The sequence below is a fragment of the Xiphophorus hellerii genome, chromosome 8 (genome assembly GCF_003331165.1).
Source record: "Xiphophorus hellerii strain 12219 chromosome 8, Xiphophorus_hellerii-4.1, whole genome shotgun sequence".
Taxonomy (NCBI): domain Eukaryota; kingdom Metazoa; phylum Chordata; class Actinopteri; order Cyprinodontiformes; family Poeciliidae; genus Xiphophorus; species Xiphophorus hellerii.
The window spans coordinates 11,376,352-11,396,708 of NC_045679.1; the positions used below are offsets into that span (position 1 = coordinate 11,376,352).

The 20,357-nt window shown below is 37.0% G+C and overlaps 1 protein-coding gene across 8 annotated transcripts in view; it reads right to left on the reverse strand.

Annotated features, from left to right (window-relative positions):
* ank1b (ankyrin 1, erythrocytic b) overlaps positions 1–14,891 on the reverse strand; it is an 82,242-nt gene extending 67,351 nt beyond the window's left edge. For 7 of the 8 annotated variants that reach the window (XM_032569586.1, XM_032569591.1, XM_032569589.1 and 4 more), the window contains exon 1: positions 14,086–14,891. In XM_032569586.1, the coding sequence (XP_032425477.1) occupies positions 14,086–14,211 (126 nt within the window). In that variant the 5' untranslated portion in view covers positions 14,212–14,891. The remainder of the gene's footprint in view (positions 1–14,085) is intronic. The other variant, XM_032569588.1, reaches the window with a different exon arrangement.
* Between the last annotated feature and the right edge of the window lie 5,466 nt (positions 14,892–20,357).

Here is a 20,357-nt window from a genome sequence, read left to right on the forward strand (position 1 = left end):
TTCCATTTAGCCTGGTACTAGCAGTTGGCTATAGTAGAATCCCTGAACAGGACAACACTCCATGAAATACATTTTTATTCACTCCTTTTTGTCATTCTGCAAAATATGAGCATTTTTTCTAATTTCTTATTTGAAAATTTTTACTCAACAAAAATGTAATAGTAAAATATAAGCAAATCAGAGGTATTAATTCATCTTTACGATAAAAAACAATTAATATTTTTTTATGTAATTTTTAATAAAAAAATTTTATTTAAATTTTGTTTAATTTATGTTTTTCATTTTTATGATGTTTAATATTTAATTTTTATTTTTTTAATTTTAAATTTTAAAGGGTGATGTAGGTTGTATGTCTCTAGACAAATTGTATTTATTATGATTAAAGTACAGAAACAGTTGACCTATGATTCCATCATCCTTTGACCTGCAGCATTCCTGTCACATCTCAAATGTTTTATCTACCTTGGCAATTAACTCTTCTATTTCTTCAAGTGTCTCTTAAACCAGATCAGGAGATGCTGCTGAGCTCTTTGCCTCACACCTCCCGTGACTCTAGAAGTCAGATGAAGAGGCAGCTGGAGAAACTGAACCAGAACAGGGCTGCAGGTCCAGATGGTGTCAGCCCCAGAGTCCTGAAGGCCTGTGCAGAGAAGCTCTGTGGGATTCTGCAACAACGCTTCAACCTTAGCCTGACCCAAGAGAAGATTGAAGATGTTCTGTCTTGTACTTGACATTTCCACTTTATGAAGGTCCTGGACAGATTCTTGCTGCCCCACTCAAGTAAGCAAATAATCACATATCAAGACACCCGGCAGTTTGCTTATCACTGTGGCGCTAAAGTTAATGACGCCATCAAACACTTGCTTCAACAAATCAACTGTCAACTGGTCAAAGCAGGCAGCATTGTGAGAATCGTGTTCTTTGATTTCTCCAGTGCATTTAATACAATTCAGTCTGATTTGCTATGTGAGAAACTCCAAAAGGCACAAGTGGAGGCCTTAGCAATCGCCTGGATCTATCACTACCACACAATAGACATTTCACTCTGTACACCTCCGACTTCCTGTACAAAACAGACTCTGCAGTCATCAGGTGTATCAGACATGATAAAGAAGCTAAGTACAGAGTGGACTGCGTTGTAACAGTCAGCTTTGAATGTAAACAAAACAAGGATTATTGTAAATTTTAAGAAAAATAGGGTTTGGTCAAAGCCTATTGTGGAAGAAACAGTGGAGGTGGTGAAGGAAAATAAATACCTTGGTGTTCACATGGACAAATACCCTTCTACAGGAAATCCTTCTACTTACTGATTTTTGCAAACCTCAAAAGCTTGCTAAATAAATGGTAAATAAGATTGTTACTTTGTACGGGACTTTTGAAAAGTTCTTTGAAATTTTTACAGTAAGTCTCTGATTGTAAGAAGTTACAAATTCATATCCAGTCTTTTAAAATAGTTTGCATGATCTACTTTATTGTCATCACAAATACTGCAAGATATTGAGACAAACTTAAAAGGAGAAAATCTAAAAAAGAATGTGACAAGGGTTTTAAAGCAACAATGGACTCTTAGCAAATCCAGCACCATAGTTGTAAAAACTGAAAGAAACCTCAAAACCTCCTAAAATGTTAACCAAAAAAAAACATTGGATCTATCTAACCTAAATTATTTTCTATATACACTTGACATTTGCAGGTTTCAAGACTTCAAGAAGATGAGTGGAAATAAAACAAGACAAAATAAAACCAGACATTGTCTCCCACATACCGTATTTTAAAATTCACAATTTTTTAAATTGTTCACTGGTTTTTATGTACCAATTTCAAATACAAATAACAAAGTCCAGATAGGTATAGAACCACAGATCAAACAGACAAACTTTTGGTGCACTTACTAAAGTTCTTAATTTTGAAATGTCTTCTGTTTTTCTGTGGTATCGTTTGCTTCTCTGGGTTTATTCTCGTATTTCAAGCTAGAATAAACTGACCTGAAACCCTTCAACCCTACAGTTCAGAGAACCTCAGGTTGAACCTACGGCCTCCTGAAATGCATCACTGATTATTTGTATTTGAAGAAGCTCTGTTGCTGGCTAAGTAACAAGAAATCAATTCTGCTAGCAGGAAACACCATTGTTTGTAGCGACATGCCTATGAGGACCTACACTTAAGCTTGAGCAAATGAACACAAGGCCTCCCCGCTGTGCATGTCTGTGTAAATGACAGCAGGTCATCGCTAATCACCCAGTGGGTGGAGATCCACACCAGTAAGTATCTTTCTGAGAGACTGATGGGTGTACAGGTAGGGGGGCTGACTGAAGATCAAGGAGGAAAAAAGTCACAAGAGATGGCAGAGGACAAGCTAAGAGGAGGACACGACTACCTTCAGCTGTGAGGCTGCAACTAGCATGATGACTATGAGGAACCCTGTAGCTGCTAAAAATAGCAATGACACAGCAGTTACTTTACAGAATATAATGCAAAGCTGCATTTGTTAATGCTCTGGACATTAGCCTCGATCACACAGATTTTTCAATCGCAAACATTTGAGATTTGCAATTAAAGTTGCTAATTACACGGTTCAATTTACTTTCAATTCAGTTTATATGTAAAGAGGCAATTTACCACAAATATAATCTTAAGGCGCAGATATAAAGTCAATTACTTGCATTCCTGGTTATTAAACAATGCAGCTAAGTTGGTTACATAAACTCATAGAAAGGTTTTCCATCCATGACAATAAGAAAGAAAGATGCTGCAGCTGATAGTGTGATTTCAAAAGACTCTCACTGCTCCATAAATCAGTCAACAGAAACATTTCCTCATGACTCAGCATTCTGGCTCACACAGAAAGGGTCATTTTAGCCAACAGGGAGATATTCATCAACTCAGCCAGCTCCAGACAGCAGGGTCAGGCCTGATGTGCAAGGTCCAATATGTTCTGCAACTACAGCCTGTCAGCTTAATGGAAATAGGAACAGATATGTGCAATTAAAATTAGGAATGCATTAATTGCCCAGTATGAAACTGAAACCAGGTAGATTTAAGTTTGATTGGCTTGATGATGACCAATATATGATAATTTTTTTTTATTTTTATTTTTTTACAGGAATCATTAAAGGAAGAATTTAACATCACATATGTTTGTTAGTTCGCTCCATTATTATAATGGAGATTGCTTTTAAACTAAGAACTGGTTAATATTGTCTATTAGATAATAACAATGTTTTGGTGTGAGAAAGAAAAATCTAAATATTAAACTATTGGCCAGTTTATAAAGGTATTCAGAGTCAGACAAAGTCAGATCTTTAATTTGGTGCTTTTTTTGGGCAAAATATTAACAGCAGTATATTTTTTCCTGCTCTTCCAATACCTGGTGCCACTTTTCACATATTAATCTAGTTAGTCTGCACACTGGAACACACATTTTCCAGTTATGCACACTGGGAATATCTATGTATGCTGTCTGTCCCTCTTTATTCAATCAATCAAATTTTATTTGTATAGCACATTTCAGCAGCAAGGCATTTCAAAGTGCTTTACATCATATCAAACACAGAAACACAATGCAACATAGAATCAATAATCAAAACACAGCATTAAGTCAAGTTCCAACAATAAATTTGTAATTGATTACATTTCAAATACAATTCTAAACAGGTGGGTTTTTAGTCGAGATTTAAAAGAAGTCAGTGTTTCAGCTGTTTTACAGTTTTCTGGAAGTTTGTTCCAAATTTGTGGTGCATAGAAGCTGAATGCTGCTTCTCCTTGTTTGGTTCTGGTTCTGGGGATGCAGAGCAGACCAGAACCGGAAGACCTGAGAGGTCTGGAAGGTTGATACAATAACAGCAGATCTTGAATGTATTGTGGTGCTAAGCCGTTATTGTGACCCTAACTGAGACCCTAATTCTTCCCTGTCCTCTTGACAACCAGTCAGTCTCATCCTGGTTCTGCTAGAAGTTTCATCCTGTTAGAAGGCAGTATTTCCTTTTCACTGTCACCACATGCTTGCTCAAGATTAAGGATTCTGACAAAGCCAATGACTCGATGTAATCTGCTGGTCGTCCTTGAGTAACTAACTTGTCATCAAATGATCAACTAAATCTGATAGCACTGCATTTTAACTTTGGTTGTGTATAGTTGCATTTAAATCTCACTGCATGATTGGATAGTGTTGGAATGGACTGGATATTGAATATCTAGTGACGTTTTTGAGAATTTCTGCAAAATAAACAAATAAATAGAGTGAATTAAATAAAAATAAACCCAGCCTGGCTTCCAGAACAAGTCTGTCACATGTTAAATATTAAATACGGCATATTAAAAATGCAGATTCTCCGGTCAATCACATTTTCACAATTTTAAGTCATTTAAAACATTACACATTTAATTTAAGGTTAAATAAGTTCACTGAAATGCAGTATCAACTATTCCCTACACTCATTGTGAACAGTGAAAAGTAGGGTAGCAGTCACATAGTGTCACAATGGGAAGATACTGAGCTATTTTCAAAGCTCAGGCTATAATAAATCTTATGCACAAGGGAAAGCTAAAAATATGGGCAAGACAAGCTGACACACTGCATTTACAGAAAGCTGCACTTCATTCAGAACACCATCAATCATCCTTCACCCGTTGCTGGTGCCTGTTCTCTGAGTTGTGCATTGAACATGTGACCAGAAAAGTGTGCAGCTGTCAACTGGAAACAGCTCGCACAGTCCCAAATGTCAGGTTTGCGCAAAACAAAGAAGGTTGACAAATTGAATGGATTTTTTCCGCACATGCAAGAATACCAGAATGATTAAACCTGTAATTACTGCTGCCTTTGTCCTAACTATAAGACACTGCAGTACTAGAAAAAAAACCTAAGAATAACATTCTTCCTTCATGAGTATATTACTTCCAACATTTCTACGAACTCAGAAACAGTTTTTTTTTAGTCATGTTTTAAAGTTGAGTCATCTTCTCTATTTTTACAAAAAAATAATGTAAATTGGTATGTATTCAATTATTTTTGTCTTTTTGAATGCGCTGAGCTGTGTTTCTGACTTTCAATGAAGGCGAGTGGGTCACAATCCAAATCTAAGATTAATGTGTTGATTTAATCTATGCTACATGCATGTTTAAGTCTTTGTATGCTTTTTCTCTCACCTTGGTCGCCTTCCCTTTGGGAGTATTGGTGCAGAGCCAGCAGGACACACCCTGTCGCCCTGTCAGTCAGTCATATGACCTTAAAAAAGCTGACTCAGACTTGCTGCTTCATTACAATCAGGTCATGAACGGCGGTTTTAGCTTGTGTAAGTCACAAGTACAAGACAAAACAGTTTTAAGAACTTTGGAGAAAGTTTGGAGAACATTACTCTGAAGTAAATTCATAGCTCAAGTGAGACAAAGCGAATGATGATGAATTGTGATTCTCTATGGTTTGGTCAGATATTCATCCATCTGTATAACCATACTTTTTCTCAGTGATTCCTTAAACCAGCAGCGTTGCTCTGAGTGATTCATACAGTGATTCATAGAGCGACAGCTAAGGCTAATTATGTTGATGAGAAATCATCTGGCTGTGTGCTACGAAAGCAAATTATTAGTGATAGGTCAAAACTATGGGGCACAAAAACCCAAATAAATGTTCTGCTAACAGGAGCATTCATTCATGTTAGCAGGAATAAATGTTCCTATATTTTCAACTTTCCTGAGTTGAAAATATTGGTTTATTGATTCCGTTACTTATGAATAAACAAAAACATATCTATTTCAGTTTTTTAAACCAATAAAGTAAATGCATGCTCAATTCTACTTTTCATAGATTCTTTCTACAGACTTGTAAATTGATTTGTTCTTTTCAAATGACTGTCAAGTGCACAGAAGATAACTTATTCAGCTGTTCTGTTCATGTCCCTGCAACTCATTTGCACAGTTGAAACACTGTAAATATTTTATGTTGTCATTAATCTTTTCATTCAATGAAGCCCCTTTGAGTTAGCAAAAACTGGAGCATAAGATTTGACCACTTTACACTTGCAGTATAAAAAGGCAATCAAGAGAGCAGTTAATGAAGTACGATGGACGATGCAGACAGAGTGTTTGAAACAGAGAGTGGTAAGTGATCAGATTAAAATGGAAGAATGCAGCTAGATGTAAGCTACATCGGAGAAACAGACACATAGCTGATGGAACGAAGGGAACAAAGAGTTGTAGTTTTCTGTCTTCCATCTAGAGTTTAAAATTAAATTAGCAATGAAGTATTTATACAAGTGCAGTGTGAATTTTCCAGCTCGATGCCTCTGTGTTCAGTGGAACGCAGCAATACAGCAAGCAAACACGGCATTTTGTTAATTTTCATCCTCAGTAAATTCTTTAAAAGTTGTTATTTTTCCTGCTTTGAGTCAGTATCCTGGTGTTTCCATTAACCCAGCTGCTATCACTGAGAGAAAAGCTTGAATGAAGGTCAGATAATCATATAATATTATTTAGACCTTTTTGGTAGCCCCAATCACAAAAATCACAATAGTTTACAAATGTGCTGCTTTTTAAAATTTATTTATTTTCTGTTTGGGTGCATTTATGAAAAAGTTGTTCATAACGGAAAGTTGGTTATGGTGAAAGATGAAGCCAGAAAATGGAGACAGCTTTCCAACTTTCCTCCGACACATAACAGGACTGACTGGTGAAAGGGGGTATCTCTGCACCCCCTTTCACCATGCAGAGACACAAAAATCAAATCAGTTACGGGAGTTACATAGACGTATGTTTGAAGAAGTTTAAAGTAGTAAGAAATCTGGAGTTTTATTGCATCAAACCCCAACTTTGGTGGGAGAGGTTTTGCAAAATCTGTCAAATTTAAGAATCGTAATATTTTCCAGGTATGGATAATTGTAAAGAAAAAAATTAGCATGGACAAAAATGTTTACAGATATTTACTGGAACTGTAAATATCTCATTTAAAAAGTAACTATCACACTATCTGTCACATTTTATGCTACCAATTATTTGACCCCTAAATGGTTTTATAATTAGATGATTTACCAACTAGTAAATAGTAAGAGAAATTTAGCTTTCACTGATTTCAATTTAAAACTTTTGATTGTGCTTTGTGGATTCATTGTATTTTCCATGAAATATATTCTATTATCCATGGTGGACCAAAGACTAGTTTGAAAAATATATCAATCAATAAATAGTCTTATAAAATAACTGACAAAGATATAATTTACTGTATGGTAATTATTGCAGTTCATTTAACTGAACTTATACTTCCTATAATTTACTAAGTCAGTCTTTGTCAAATTTTGTTTTGCTGGCAGCCAGAGATCAATTTCATAAAATAAACTCAAACATGCAATAATATACTATTCACAACCTCATGATTTCATTGATGGCATTTTGAAGAACACCATAAAATTTTATTTGATTTTTGAACATGCTACCACTACATTCATTAGACATTGCATAAAATGTGTTCAGGCCAGCGGTGGAGGAAAATGATGGAGTCAGGGTGTGCCTGGGAGAGGTTGCTTCAGTGCATTAGTTGGCTCCTGTAAGCCACATGATCCTTGCAGACCTTCAGGAGCTCTAATTCCATTACATAATGCCGTGTTACATCTCTAAGTGCGTGCGGGGGTGTACATTCTTTGTCTATATACGAGAGTGTGTGTGGCACTGTGCCAGTCCACATCACTCACTTTCACTTTTCCTCTAATTAATCCCACAAAAATGTTAGGGATTTTGCTAATAAGCTCAGATGGGTCAAACAGATCACTAATGTGAGTATTTCCACATGTGAAAAGCTTAGGGTATAATACATGTTTGAGACTGTTTACATGGATCATGTTTAAAGATCATTGTTTAAAAACAATAAGTTGTCACCGATCCACAGTGTGTTTGTGGGTCACATGTCATGGATTAGCTGCCAATACTGCTACCAGGTTCTTCCACACTGCATCCAGGACTCAATATTAAGTTTAATAATGGTAATAACCACCACAATCTCACTGGGGAAGTTGTGGGCACGGTAAGTTATGCATAATGGAGAGTGTACACCTTTTTTTGACACACTCCAGAATATCTCTCATATATCCTGCTCAGAATATGCAGAAATCCAGGACTCAGTGTAGGAGGCTCCAACTCATATCCCAACAACAATTTTTGTTCTACCAGTAATTTGTCAAAAGTACAATCTTGCATCAACAAGACACTCGCTCATCCACCGCTTCAACCATCCACCATGTGCTGAATCCATTCATAATTACTACAGGGACATCTGCCACTCTAAATTACCTAAATATTACAAAAGACTTTGCTGAAAGTCTCCCATCCTTTTCTTATCCCATCCCACCAGGCCAGAGCTACACACTATCACTTGCAAGCAGTGATAGCGAACACTCATTTGTGGAAAATGCTGGCAAGAAAGATGCAAATCTTCAACATTTTACAGTATTGTAGGCATATAACTGAAAAAATGTCTACTAAGACTAGCATTAACAGAACAAAATGAGTTCCACAGATAAAAGACGTCTGACCAGACATACTTTTATGCAATTCTTTTGATCTGCAGATCACAAAGTGTCAGTGCTCTAGATAAAACTTCACAGAGGTTTGATGACTATCCTCCATTGTGCTTGTATTCTGGAATCATCCAGGTTGTTTCGCCAGACACAGATCCGAGGAAACATCAGATAAAGTATCAGACCAGGTGCTTAGCTAGCACACTGTAGTGGTGTGTAGACAGATAGAAAGCTCTGCTCTCAGATGCAGTGTAATTCTAGGCAGCCAGGTAAATATAGCCTGTGGCAGCTTTGGGTTGGTCATGAGTGCTGTCTGCTCTGCTCGACCTTGGCTCATATACTTTTCCTCTCCTCAAAGGAGAGGAAAAAAAACACAATCTCTAGAAGTGCCACCTATGTACAATGCTGTGCAAAAATATGTCAGACTTCTTTGAATCTGTGTGGATGCTTTTTTCTCACCCCACATTATTGCCTGTCTAGTGTTAAGTAATATTAAACAGCTAAATATCTATACAACTATACAAACTTTTTTTTATTCTGTCCTTAGCCTAGCTTCAAGACTTTACACAATAAGCTTCGTAATGGTTGTTATGAACAAGCTGTAGCTATTTTGAAGCCAAATCTTGTTATACACTGTTTTCATAATAAGAGAGCTTGTAGAGGATACCTAGAACAATTTCATTTTAAATCCCCAAATAATCTACTGTAAGATTCCTCCTTATAGTATATAGTATAGATTCACTCTCTGACTACGTCTCTTTAAATTAAGCAATATATTTAAAAATGTTAGGCCACAAGGAGCCAATAATGCTGTATCACTTTGTTGGAGACTTTTTCAAAGGAACCAACTTTAACATTTTGTTTCAAAAAAGAATGTAGAAACATACTCCTGAATCTACCTTGCCTTAAAAATATATATAGTTTCAGTAAGATCTGAAGAATGTATAGAATAATCTATACCATTTGTTTGGGAAACTTGTTAAAATGTGCCATACCATGCCATTATGGAAAACCTCACCTTGCATGGAGAAAACTGGGATACATTATAACAATTTCATCCTGTTAGCAATTTTGTCATCATAATTTCCTTTTGATCTTTACAGTTTATTGAAGAAAATTTAGATTTTCAAAATTCTATCTTGTTCTATAAGAGCAATCTTTGCCTATTTTTATGTAGTTTCTCCAAAATGTCAATGATAATGCCATCCATGTTGTACAAGGACATATCAGACAGAATTTTGGCAATTGGAATAAGATATCATGTGTGCACACAAAAAGTTATCTAAAAAGAGGAAACAAAGAGAGCATGCAATGTCCATTATGAAATCCTGGATCCATTTGGATCTGGCACTTATATGTAAGTGCAAGCCTGGAGCAAATAAAAACAAACAAATAAATGCATGGGCCTAAGGAGCATCATGTTAAGCATTGCAGTAAAAGCTTAATCTCCCTAGTAGGTTCATGCTACAGAGTAACGTCATGAGTAGTGCTATCTTGATCATTTTCATGAACTCCATTGATAAAATAATGTATTACTGGAATGCATCAGGCTTCTGCTGACTACAGTGCTTGATTTAAAGGTCTACCCTTCCAAGGTGGAATTTTTATGTGGGAATCCTCTATTTACTATATAGGTTTATTGGAAATACTTTTGCTGACAATCAAAAATGACAAGGGACAGATCTACTGTGCAACAAACAAGGATTGGTACCAAGTTGTCCCTCAACCACATGCTTTTTGTAGCCACCAATAAGCTTGTGAACTAATTCCAGTTGGATATTTAACCCCTTCTTCCTGCTAGAATTGGCAGAGCTCATTGAAATTGACTAGTTTCGGAAATGGTTTTTAATCAGAGATCACACATTTTCAGCGAGGTGTAGGTGGGAGTTTTGCAATGGCCATTCTAATAGACAGATTTGTCTACTCCAAAATCAGTTTTGATGTGTATTTGAAACCGTTGTTTTGTTAGAACACCAAATTTGATCTAACTTTTAGGCCTCTGATTCAAACTGTCACTCTGAAAAGAGAGAAAATTGGTGCTGGGATCAGAAAAACCTGGAATGAGCTGGAATCTGTTTGTACATTAGTTTCACATTACAATGGACAAAGGTGTCTAAAAGGGAATAAGTCCCTCCACCCAAATTAATTTTCCCACCTTCTGAAGAAACTGTTTTGACCAGACAAGGCAAAGATGTGGTCACAAGAACAACGTTCGTGTCTGGAGAAGCCTAAGTTCTTTCAAACTAATAAATGTTACCAACTATAATGATTGTAGCATTATGGTGTGGGGTTGTTTTCCTGCATGTCATAGAAGTCCATTGCTCCTTTCAATTTAACAACTTGAACCAAACTGGGGTCCCAGTATCACAGCAACAGTAATAATTATTCCACTGGCCGTCTTCAGTAAGTGATATCAAATGCATTGTATGGTTGTATGGTTTAATAAAAAAAACTCATGTTTTTGCTCATCTATATCCTTTGCTACATTGCTTTTTACTTCTCCCTGGTCAGAAAGTTTCTATGCCTAAAGCCACAACAGGTATTGCATATAAAGCTATTTTAATCACATCAGTTTAAATCTTTGGTCAGATATCTCTTCACAAATATCAAAAGTTGACAATTCTAGACAAAACATAATCCTGAGTAAGAGTAGACCAAGATTAGCAAACACTAATGGTCTACACTTTTATTTTTAAAGATGTGGAGACAAAGAAAAAAATGACTGCAAACTGTTCTGAATCTGTATAGCATTTACTTTAGCCAGCAGAACTTTTCCTGCTGCTATATCAGGGCTCATCAGTTCAGGGAAGTGACAGAAAGATTAGTTAAAGGGGGACAAGTAAGGAAGAGAGATCCCATGCTTCTGAGTTTGATTTACATAGACTGGAGCTAATTAATATCTCTGAACTCTAAGACCTGCACGTGCCTCTTCTCCTCTCTGTCTCTTTGACTTTGCACTTCAGGGCACGTAGCAAATATTTCAGAGAGAAGGAAGACTGGTTCATGTTAAGAACACAGTGAAAGGGCCTGGTTACTGAGAGTGGTTTTGCTGAGGGAGGATGACCAGACAGGCAGAGCTGCATTTTAGCTACGAACATTCCATTATTGCTGTATTGCATATGCCTTGGGCTTATGAAACCCAGCAAAACACTTTAAACAAATGGGCAACCCTCTCTGTCCTTACTGTTTCTACAGCGAATTACAAACGTACCTGTATCTGATAGGTCAACACAAGGTTGACCTATCAGATACAGGTATCAGATTCTCTTCTCTTATTCTTATTCTCTTCTCTTATTAAGATTCTCTTATTTGCTTATCTAATCAAATATTTTAAATGTGGCATGAATTTGTATTCAATCAGCACTTTATAGAATCCTCTTTCATTGCAGTCACAGATGCAAATACAGGTGCTATAGGGTATGTCTCTATTAGACAACTATACATAAATAGCAAAATCAGAACAACTCAGATAAATAGCTCTGTCCAAATCTGACACTATCAGAGTCAGATATGGATAGATTTGTTGTATCTAAGACAATTATATAATGCATTAATATACAACCAGATAGGAGGCTAATTTTCTAAGGAGGAGCTGTAGATAAATTTCATTTAGTAGGTTCTTGCAGCAGGTGCTTCCTAGAGATAAGTTATTGGACACTTTTAGCTCATCGATATATTGCTGATCATGCAAACTCTGGAATATGGCTCACTGCCAAAGAAACTTTTATCATGAAGGCAATAAACTGCCAAGGTCAAAACTCATTTGATGAGAACTACAGTTACTACAGTGAATGTGTTCTTAATATGCTCCTTTCTTTTAAAACAAACAATTTGCTGAGAAAAGTTATCTTGTTAAACTGAGCAGAATCATGCAACTTTCATGTTTCTGCTGCTACACCAAGACAAAACACTGCCTCTTATGAGGAACACAGCAGACCTTTCATATGGATTCCAACAATTCAAGAACAAAGTCTATTTTTGGTCAGAGAATACAAAATAAGCCAATAGGCATAGATGCTTAGTGATCAAAGAGAGACCATTGTCTGCTTGGTTAGGCTAAATACATCTACAAAAAACACACAAATTCATTCTCAGCAAAGCTTGTGCTCAAGCATCTGCAATGTCTCAGAATACTAATCCATGTTTCAGAGATTCTTTTTTTGTTTGTGTACTTTCTGTGTTCTGCAGACTGAGCATCTAGCATTTGGTAAAATCAGTCCTACTATAAAATGAAACACCTGATCATAGTTTGTTTTTTTTAGATTAGAAGGACAGACATTGTGTTATAATTATGTTGTACTACAACAATGTTTTAGTTTTCTGGTTAGCTTGACAAGTTAAGTATCTCTCTTCTCTAAAAGCCTCATAATGGCAAATGCATCTTCACCATTTGGCATTCAGAACAAATGATCCGTTTCACGCTGAGAGCCAGTAAATAAGAAGATGTCTGTAGTCCCCGAGTGCTGCAGCTTTCTTCTCTGCAAACACCTGGCATACTCCACAGTTTCCATTAAATGTTTGATATACAACTCATTTGGTGCAATTTTGTCATCCTGTGAAAGCATGCTCTCACTTCCAAATGCATTTGAACAAACACAAATACAAATACATAAAATCAGACTCTTTCTTTGATGGTAACACTCTGCTGTACATGCTGCACCTAAAAACAGAATGAAGTCGTGTGTCTCTATCCAATCAGAATCGGGATTCTGACTGATCCACAAACAAACAGTCAACTTTTCTCAAACATATCACTATAAATCACCCAAACACAATAGCAAGGAAGCACAACCTCAGTCAAATCTGCACTTAGTGGCTCAGTTAGAGCAGGACAGTGAACAGGAGGCATGGAATGTGAAGGTGACTGAAAGCATCACACTTATCTGATATTATCCCATGTATCAAGTTTGTAACAAAAGGTTTAGATGTTAATTTATCAACATTTGTTATATTTTTCTTCAAATAACACCTGCAGCCCAAAAAGATGCACAAAAGCATTAAAACTGCATCTATTATTAGACTGTACCTCCATCTTCCCCCTCCATTTTCTCCCAGTGAGAAAAAAAAAATGCAATATGGGGGAAGACAGCAAATCTAACTCTGGCAGAGCTTTTTGAGAGAGAGTAGAGCATGTATAGGGCTTTACGCAAGGAAACAATATGTGCACATATAAAATACTGAATCTTGTTAACATGAAAAAGCTGCACCCACTGCAAGGGTTCTCAGGTAAAAGAAATGAATGGCATAGTTAGTGTGTTATTCTGCAAACAGCAGATATTAGTCACATCCCTACTGGTATTAAGAGCCATTTCCCCCGATGGCAAAATATCTGACGGAGCAGACAAAACCTGCACCAGAGCATCAATGCTTGACTGGTTACACACATACATACACACACACACACACGCTGAGCCTACAAATCCATCTGTGCAATTATACTTGTGCAATTGCGTTCCAACCAATCATGCACAATGTTTGCAGTGTGACAGAGCCTGCGAGGGGGAAAACGACAGGTATGATGGGAAAGATGGACACAAGAATGTAAGCACCACCTGCCCAGCCTCCTGAGGTAGAACATCCGTACCTTGCGTCTGCGGTCTCTGGATCGATTCCTCTTTTTGATCTTCTCCTCCTCCTTCTCCCGCTGCTCCTGGGCGGCGGCCTCTGCGAGGTCCTTGGTCTTGCGGAGCTGCTTGGCAGCTTGCGCCATGGTGCCACTGCTACTGCTGCCGCTGCTGCTGCTGCTTCTGCTCCAGTCACCGTCCCTCCAGCCCTCCTCACGTTTGGGATCCCTCCAGCCGTCCCTGTTTCCTCCTGTCCCCCGAGCTTACCCCGTCACTTACCACCACCTCCTTGTCTCTGGCCGCCACGCCATGGATGCGTGTGACGAGGTGACCGGATATGTTTCTGTGTATGCAGATAATGTTGATCCTGCAGCAGCTACAAGACAGCTCCCTCCACCCCCCCACCCCAGCCTCCACAAAAGGAGAGGATGCTACAGCTAGTGGTGCTGATGCTGCTGCCTCATCCACTCAGCTACAGCACCGCACTGAACTGAGCTGCTTCCCCTCCCCCTGCTTTCTTCTCTGCCTTCCTCCCTTCTCTCCTCTCTCCTCCCTTCTGCTTGCGGAGACCAGTCACGCAGTTTTATGTTCAGCAGCACCGTGGGAATCCTGCTGCAGAGCTCTCTCCTTTCTGTCTGTCAAGCATCCTTCTACTCAAGCCGCTCCGCGTCTTTTCTTTCTGTGTGACACGCATCTTGTACATGAGCTGTTGCTGCACATTGCATAAGTGAGGTACAAAAGGAAAAGGGCGCCAAAGACACGGAATGCCTCCACATACTCTCACGTCTTCCCCGACTCTGACTGTGACACCTCCTTCCTGGGAATAGATCGAGAAAGGGGGGAAAAAAATGCATGAAATAGGTGCACAACACACATTAGGTGACAGAATACAGCATTTATCATAAGTATCTTGGTCATGCATTGAATATCATATGTTGTGGCAGCATGGAAACAATGTCAGGCTGCTTTTATCACATTTTTGTGTCAGAGAAATGAAAAGAGGAAAAAAAACAACAACATGAACTGGTCATTAAAATTGCATGTCTTCCCTCTCCCTCTTTTTGTTCCACCGCTTATCATCACATCAGAAATGCCCACATGGATGTTTGATGCTGGAGAACAGGCAGAGAATTGAATAAACACAGAGTAGCTGGCACAGATTTCAATATTTGACAGATAATTATTCACAAAAAATTTACATTTAAAGTTTATTACCAATAAATTCAGATTTTTTTTTATTTTCATCTGACAAAACAAGAATCTCTGATGCAAACTGTAAATTTGCATTAAAGGGAACAATAGTTTATTTTAACAATCACACCAATGTTCATTCTATTTTTTCAGATGGCATAAAGATGAGACATTTAATAAACTCTAAACATTTTATGAAGCAAAGTATATTGACTATTGCTTTGAGTACATGAATACTAATTGGCTCAGCAGGTTAAAATAGAATGGGGCTAAAATGTGTCTAATGATTAATTAGCTGCATTTATTGTTGACTTGCTATAAAAACATAAACAGTCAGGCCCGTTATATATTATATGCCTGATGAATTTTTTGTCATATTAAGATAATATTAACTTACTGCACTCCACCCTGCCAGGTCTACATAGCATTTTGAAAATATGGAAGGAACATGAATATGAATACTGTATCATCTTAATGGTCAGTAATATTTTCTTAGTGCTCCATGGTAACACCCAAACGTACAAGGTGATGAGTCTCCGTTATGATGTGTTTTTTGTTGGTAGACAAGCAGAGATGTCAAGTAACACACAGTTCAATCAACCCCAAAGACTTAAAATAAATGCTGCTGTACATTCAAAGAGAAGTTGCATTGTCATGATTTAGCCATTTAAGATTTTATTCACAAAAAATGTGTAAGCAAAGTTTTTGCCAAATCAGACAGTGTTGCACTGTCACCAGAAAGAGTTATGTTTAAAAACACAAAGGTGCTTTGTTTATCTCCAGGATGTCATGCTTCCAGTCGATGATGTCTGATGATTTACTGCTGTTTGAAGCTTGAAGGTACAGTAGATTGCAACAGCTTTTGCATTGTGACATTATTTGTATTACTGTACCACCTGGTGGCCAAAAGCTGTTATTACTCTCTCTGTGCTTTTTTTTTTTTTCCTTTTCAAACATAAAATATTGCTCAGGTTTTCAATGCATGTTTAAAATAACTTCTGTATAGCTTCTTTATAAAATGTATTTTTTTAATATTTACTGTAATTTTATCAGCTGTGATGGAGAGAAGTGAATGTATGTGTCTATACCAGTTAACAGCAGAGATGTTTTATTAACAGTATGATTGGATTTGTAATGCCATGTTATGTGTAGTATATGTGTCCTAAGTTCATATAAACAACATAAAATCTTTTTATATATTTATATATTTTTTACAGTGTAATGCTATTTTACAGAACTTTTCAAAACATATTTCTCTTTTTGGCATCACTGATTCTTTCATACATACTGTAGATCTCAGTTAAATTTGTATTTCTTTTTTGCATAAATATTACATTCTATGTTAAAAATGTCTCTAAAATGTCCTAAAACTCCTTCACACCACCCTTACCTTTCTGTCATACGTCATTTGGCCTCCCTCCAAAACATACAGAGTGTCCTGAAGTGTTTGTCCTTGACAATGACGTGTGCTTACCTCAGCACTAAACGCGCTGGGACTCAGCCAGCTTTGCTCTGGACAATGTAAAGTGCAAAAAGTAGATTGAAAAGCTCTAGTCACTGCAACAAGGGACATATTGTCCCCTTCACCTTGATTTCTATTTTTGTTATTTTCAAATTAATTAAAATGTGTTTGTCTATTTACTTATGCATAAATTACTGAATTTGCTTCAGATTGTCAGATTTGGAGAAGTATATATAATAGTATTATAAAGGTTTGGTAAGTTTTAAAACATACAGTGCAAAACATTTTTGTTATTTTGTCAGAGAGTAATAATATTTTTAAAATGTGAGGAACTGTCTTTGGACGTTCTCTGGTTTTCACTTGTTTTATTTGTTTGTTTTTATTCAGAATTATTTTCATTTCAGTTCACCTTCACAAGCAACCACTCCTGGCCAGATTAAAAAAAAAGAAAAAATGTTCTCCTCCTTTTACTCATATATGATGATTTTTGACTTTGAGACACTGTTAATTTGCTGCAAATACATGCAGCATCCTAGTCACTCTTTTATTTAGAAGAGGTAAAAAAAAATCACGTGTTTCTGTTTTTGTTTGTTTACATCTTCTATTCTTGCTAGTGGAATAAGAATAGACATGGACTGCTTCTGCAGTCTAGGTCAGTCCATGCACTGGCAGACTTTAAACTGTAGGTGACAGCAAAGTTTTAATATTTATATTGTGAAAAAATTGATCAACCACTATCCTTTACAGGGCAAATTTTAAAATGTTTGCTACAAAACTCTGTCTACTTTGTTTCTGTGGAAGTCCCTGGATTCTAACTTAAGCTGTGCTAATATTCACAAATATACAGAACAATTAACTCATGCTGTATTTCTAGTGTATAGCACTGACACATAATTGTAATAAAAAGCACTTCAGTCTTCTAAATATTTCAGCTGTTGAACCACTGGGTTTTTCTTCTTTTTTTTTATAAATATTTTTGTCAACAAGTAACCTTTCCCTTTTTCTGTTGTATGTTAAATATATGTAATTTTGTCCAGTGGATTTTCTCAAATATATACATTCAGATAGATAGCTGGACAAACTGGTAACACAAGGAAGTATAAATAACTTATATTAACATAAATTAAATAATTCTTGTTCTACTTTTTACTTTTTATCAGTTGTTTTTATAAATTGCTCCATTACTGATTAAATCCTTGAAATGTCCTTTTTGTAAAGCCCTCAGACAATCTGTCTTTCAGATTGTTCCCACACATCTGAAAGACAGAAATCCTTGTCTAAATTCATTTATGGCTTCAGAAAAAAAGTGTTCTAATTAAAACTTTTGCTGCACATGAGCGTCCCTCCATTAGGAACCATTGATCACTGGAGCAGAGCGTGCCAGACGCACTCTGTGAGAATCAAAGTGCTTTGGGGGGCGAAATGCATTTGGCAGTCGTCCAACAAATTATCACAGAGTCACCCATGCTGAAGCCAAGGCATAACAGTACTGCAGACCCTTGTCCTGCCCAGGAGAGGAATAATAAAAACTTTCTCTCTTTCTGTCCTGAACTGCTGATGGAAAGACTTGCACGCACATGAAATTCGTCCTGGTTTTAGTTCAGTCTCCTTTTTTATTGCCAAAACCTTTTCAGGAAGCTCAGCTTGCATATTCTTCAACTTTATTATATTTCCCCTTAAACACACGACATCCAACACCGCATAGGCATCCTGTGATAGTTTTCGAAAACAAAAATGAAAGTGAAATGAGGTGATTATCTTTAAAACAGTCATGAAGGGTCTTAACAGCTATGCCTTGGTTTCCTTTGGTGCTGCAGGAATGCCTAATTCAACCTGCCAGGAATCTTGCTGACCTCTAAGGCTTAGATTACCTGGCAACGCCCTGAGAGAGCAACTCACAAGCACTTGAGAACAAGACCCGCATTGCTGCCAATCAATACTAATCTATAGTGTCTTGTATCTTTTCTCTCTCTCCTTCTTTAGAATTTTACAAGAGCTAGATTACAGTAAATGTGTTTGCCATGCAGTGTTTCACCAAACTTCAATGTTCCATAGATTAGCAGGTGCTGCAGAGATGCCAGGAGTCTGGTCCTCTTCCAGTTGCACAGTTTGACAGAGTGGGCGTCTCTCTTTACTGCAGTTGTGATCTTCAATTTAAGTCAGATTGTGTCGTTATGGAGTAACACAAGTCAGAAATCAAGGCAGAAATCAAGGTCATAATTCATGGGACAGATACAGTTCAGTCAATATGACAGTAGTCTAATGAAGAAAAATTGTGCTTTACCAACATTTATGGGCCTGTTAAGGGTCCTAGATCTCAAATATATTTGAACCCATACTTTGACTAGGCCATTTGAGAAAAGTAACAAAGTATTCCCAAACTATGTGTTGGTAATTTGTTATTTTTCCTGAATAACTGTAGCTATAGCTTTTAGTCCATATGCACTCCATATGCCTATCTCCTACTTATTGTTGAGCTATGACCACTGATGTAATCAGATGTAGGTGAGGTCTCTAGTGCTTTTGATGTTATTCTGGATTGTCATGCCTGAACCACTGATATGCATGAGGGCAAATTTTTTTTTCATAGTTCCAGTTTTAAAGAAAAACGTTGCTATTTGATACATCAAAAGTACTGCACCAGACTCAACAGTCATTCCAGCAAGCTGACTCATAAGAGTTTTTGTATTTTTGCAATGTGTTGTATTATGTAGAAAATTATTGATCTTTGATGATTCTGCAAAATATGTTGTGTACATTTTTTCCCGGAAGGTGTTTAGAGGCTATATTGAGTATCAGTAGGTTATAAAAGACATATAAGATGCTGGATTTTGAAAATGCTGCTAAACAGAGGATTTGTACCAATCGGGTGACCATGACAGGGCAACAGCTTTAAGTACAGAGTCCACAAAAAAGTTCTGGTCATGGATTTCTTGCTTTTGATATGGAGTACAACTGCTCCAGTTTGAATATCAAAATTTAAGATATGACTCCAAACAGATATTCAATACTAAATTAAATTACTGTAAAACATCTTGGTGTATTGAAAAAATGCTAAAGCAATAGAAATTCTAAGTTTTTTTAAACAACTTTACATAAACTTCAGCTCTCAGTTGCTTTCTTTTTGCCATCAGTGTTAATTTAAAAACTACTGAGATTTTTTCTAATCCTTTTTTCTGTGAGGCTTTGATTAGCTCCATTTATCAGTTCACTAACTTCCATGTAGCATCGTCATCAAGCATCCGACTCTTCCTTACTCTCTGATGGCCTCATCCATCTTCTAAGATAAAATCTAAGCTTTTGGTCTCGCTTTTCAATTATTCTCAGAGGCCAAAACCATGGTTTACTGCTTGCTTAAAAAAATCTATCCCATTTTCAGACAGCTGGGTGATGTAATGTGGGAGGAGATGTTCACTTGGTTCCTTAAGTTTACCTGCAGCAATGACAAGGATGCCAGAAAAAAAAAAGAATGCAATGGTTTTGTCTGTGGCAATGTTTCATTTTACTTCAGGGAAAAAGAACAGCTTTTTCAATCACAAACCAGTTGGTAATCCTGATGGAGAAAGAGGCAAGCTTTGGCTGTCTTGCAGACGTCTGAGTTTGAAGGTTGTATTTTAGTAAGTGATCCTGGGAACATCT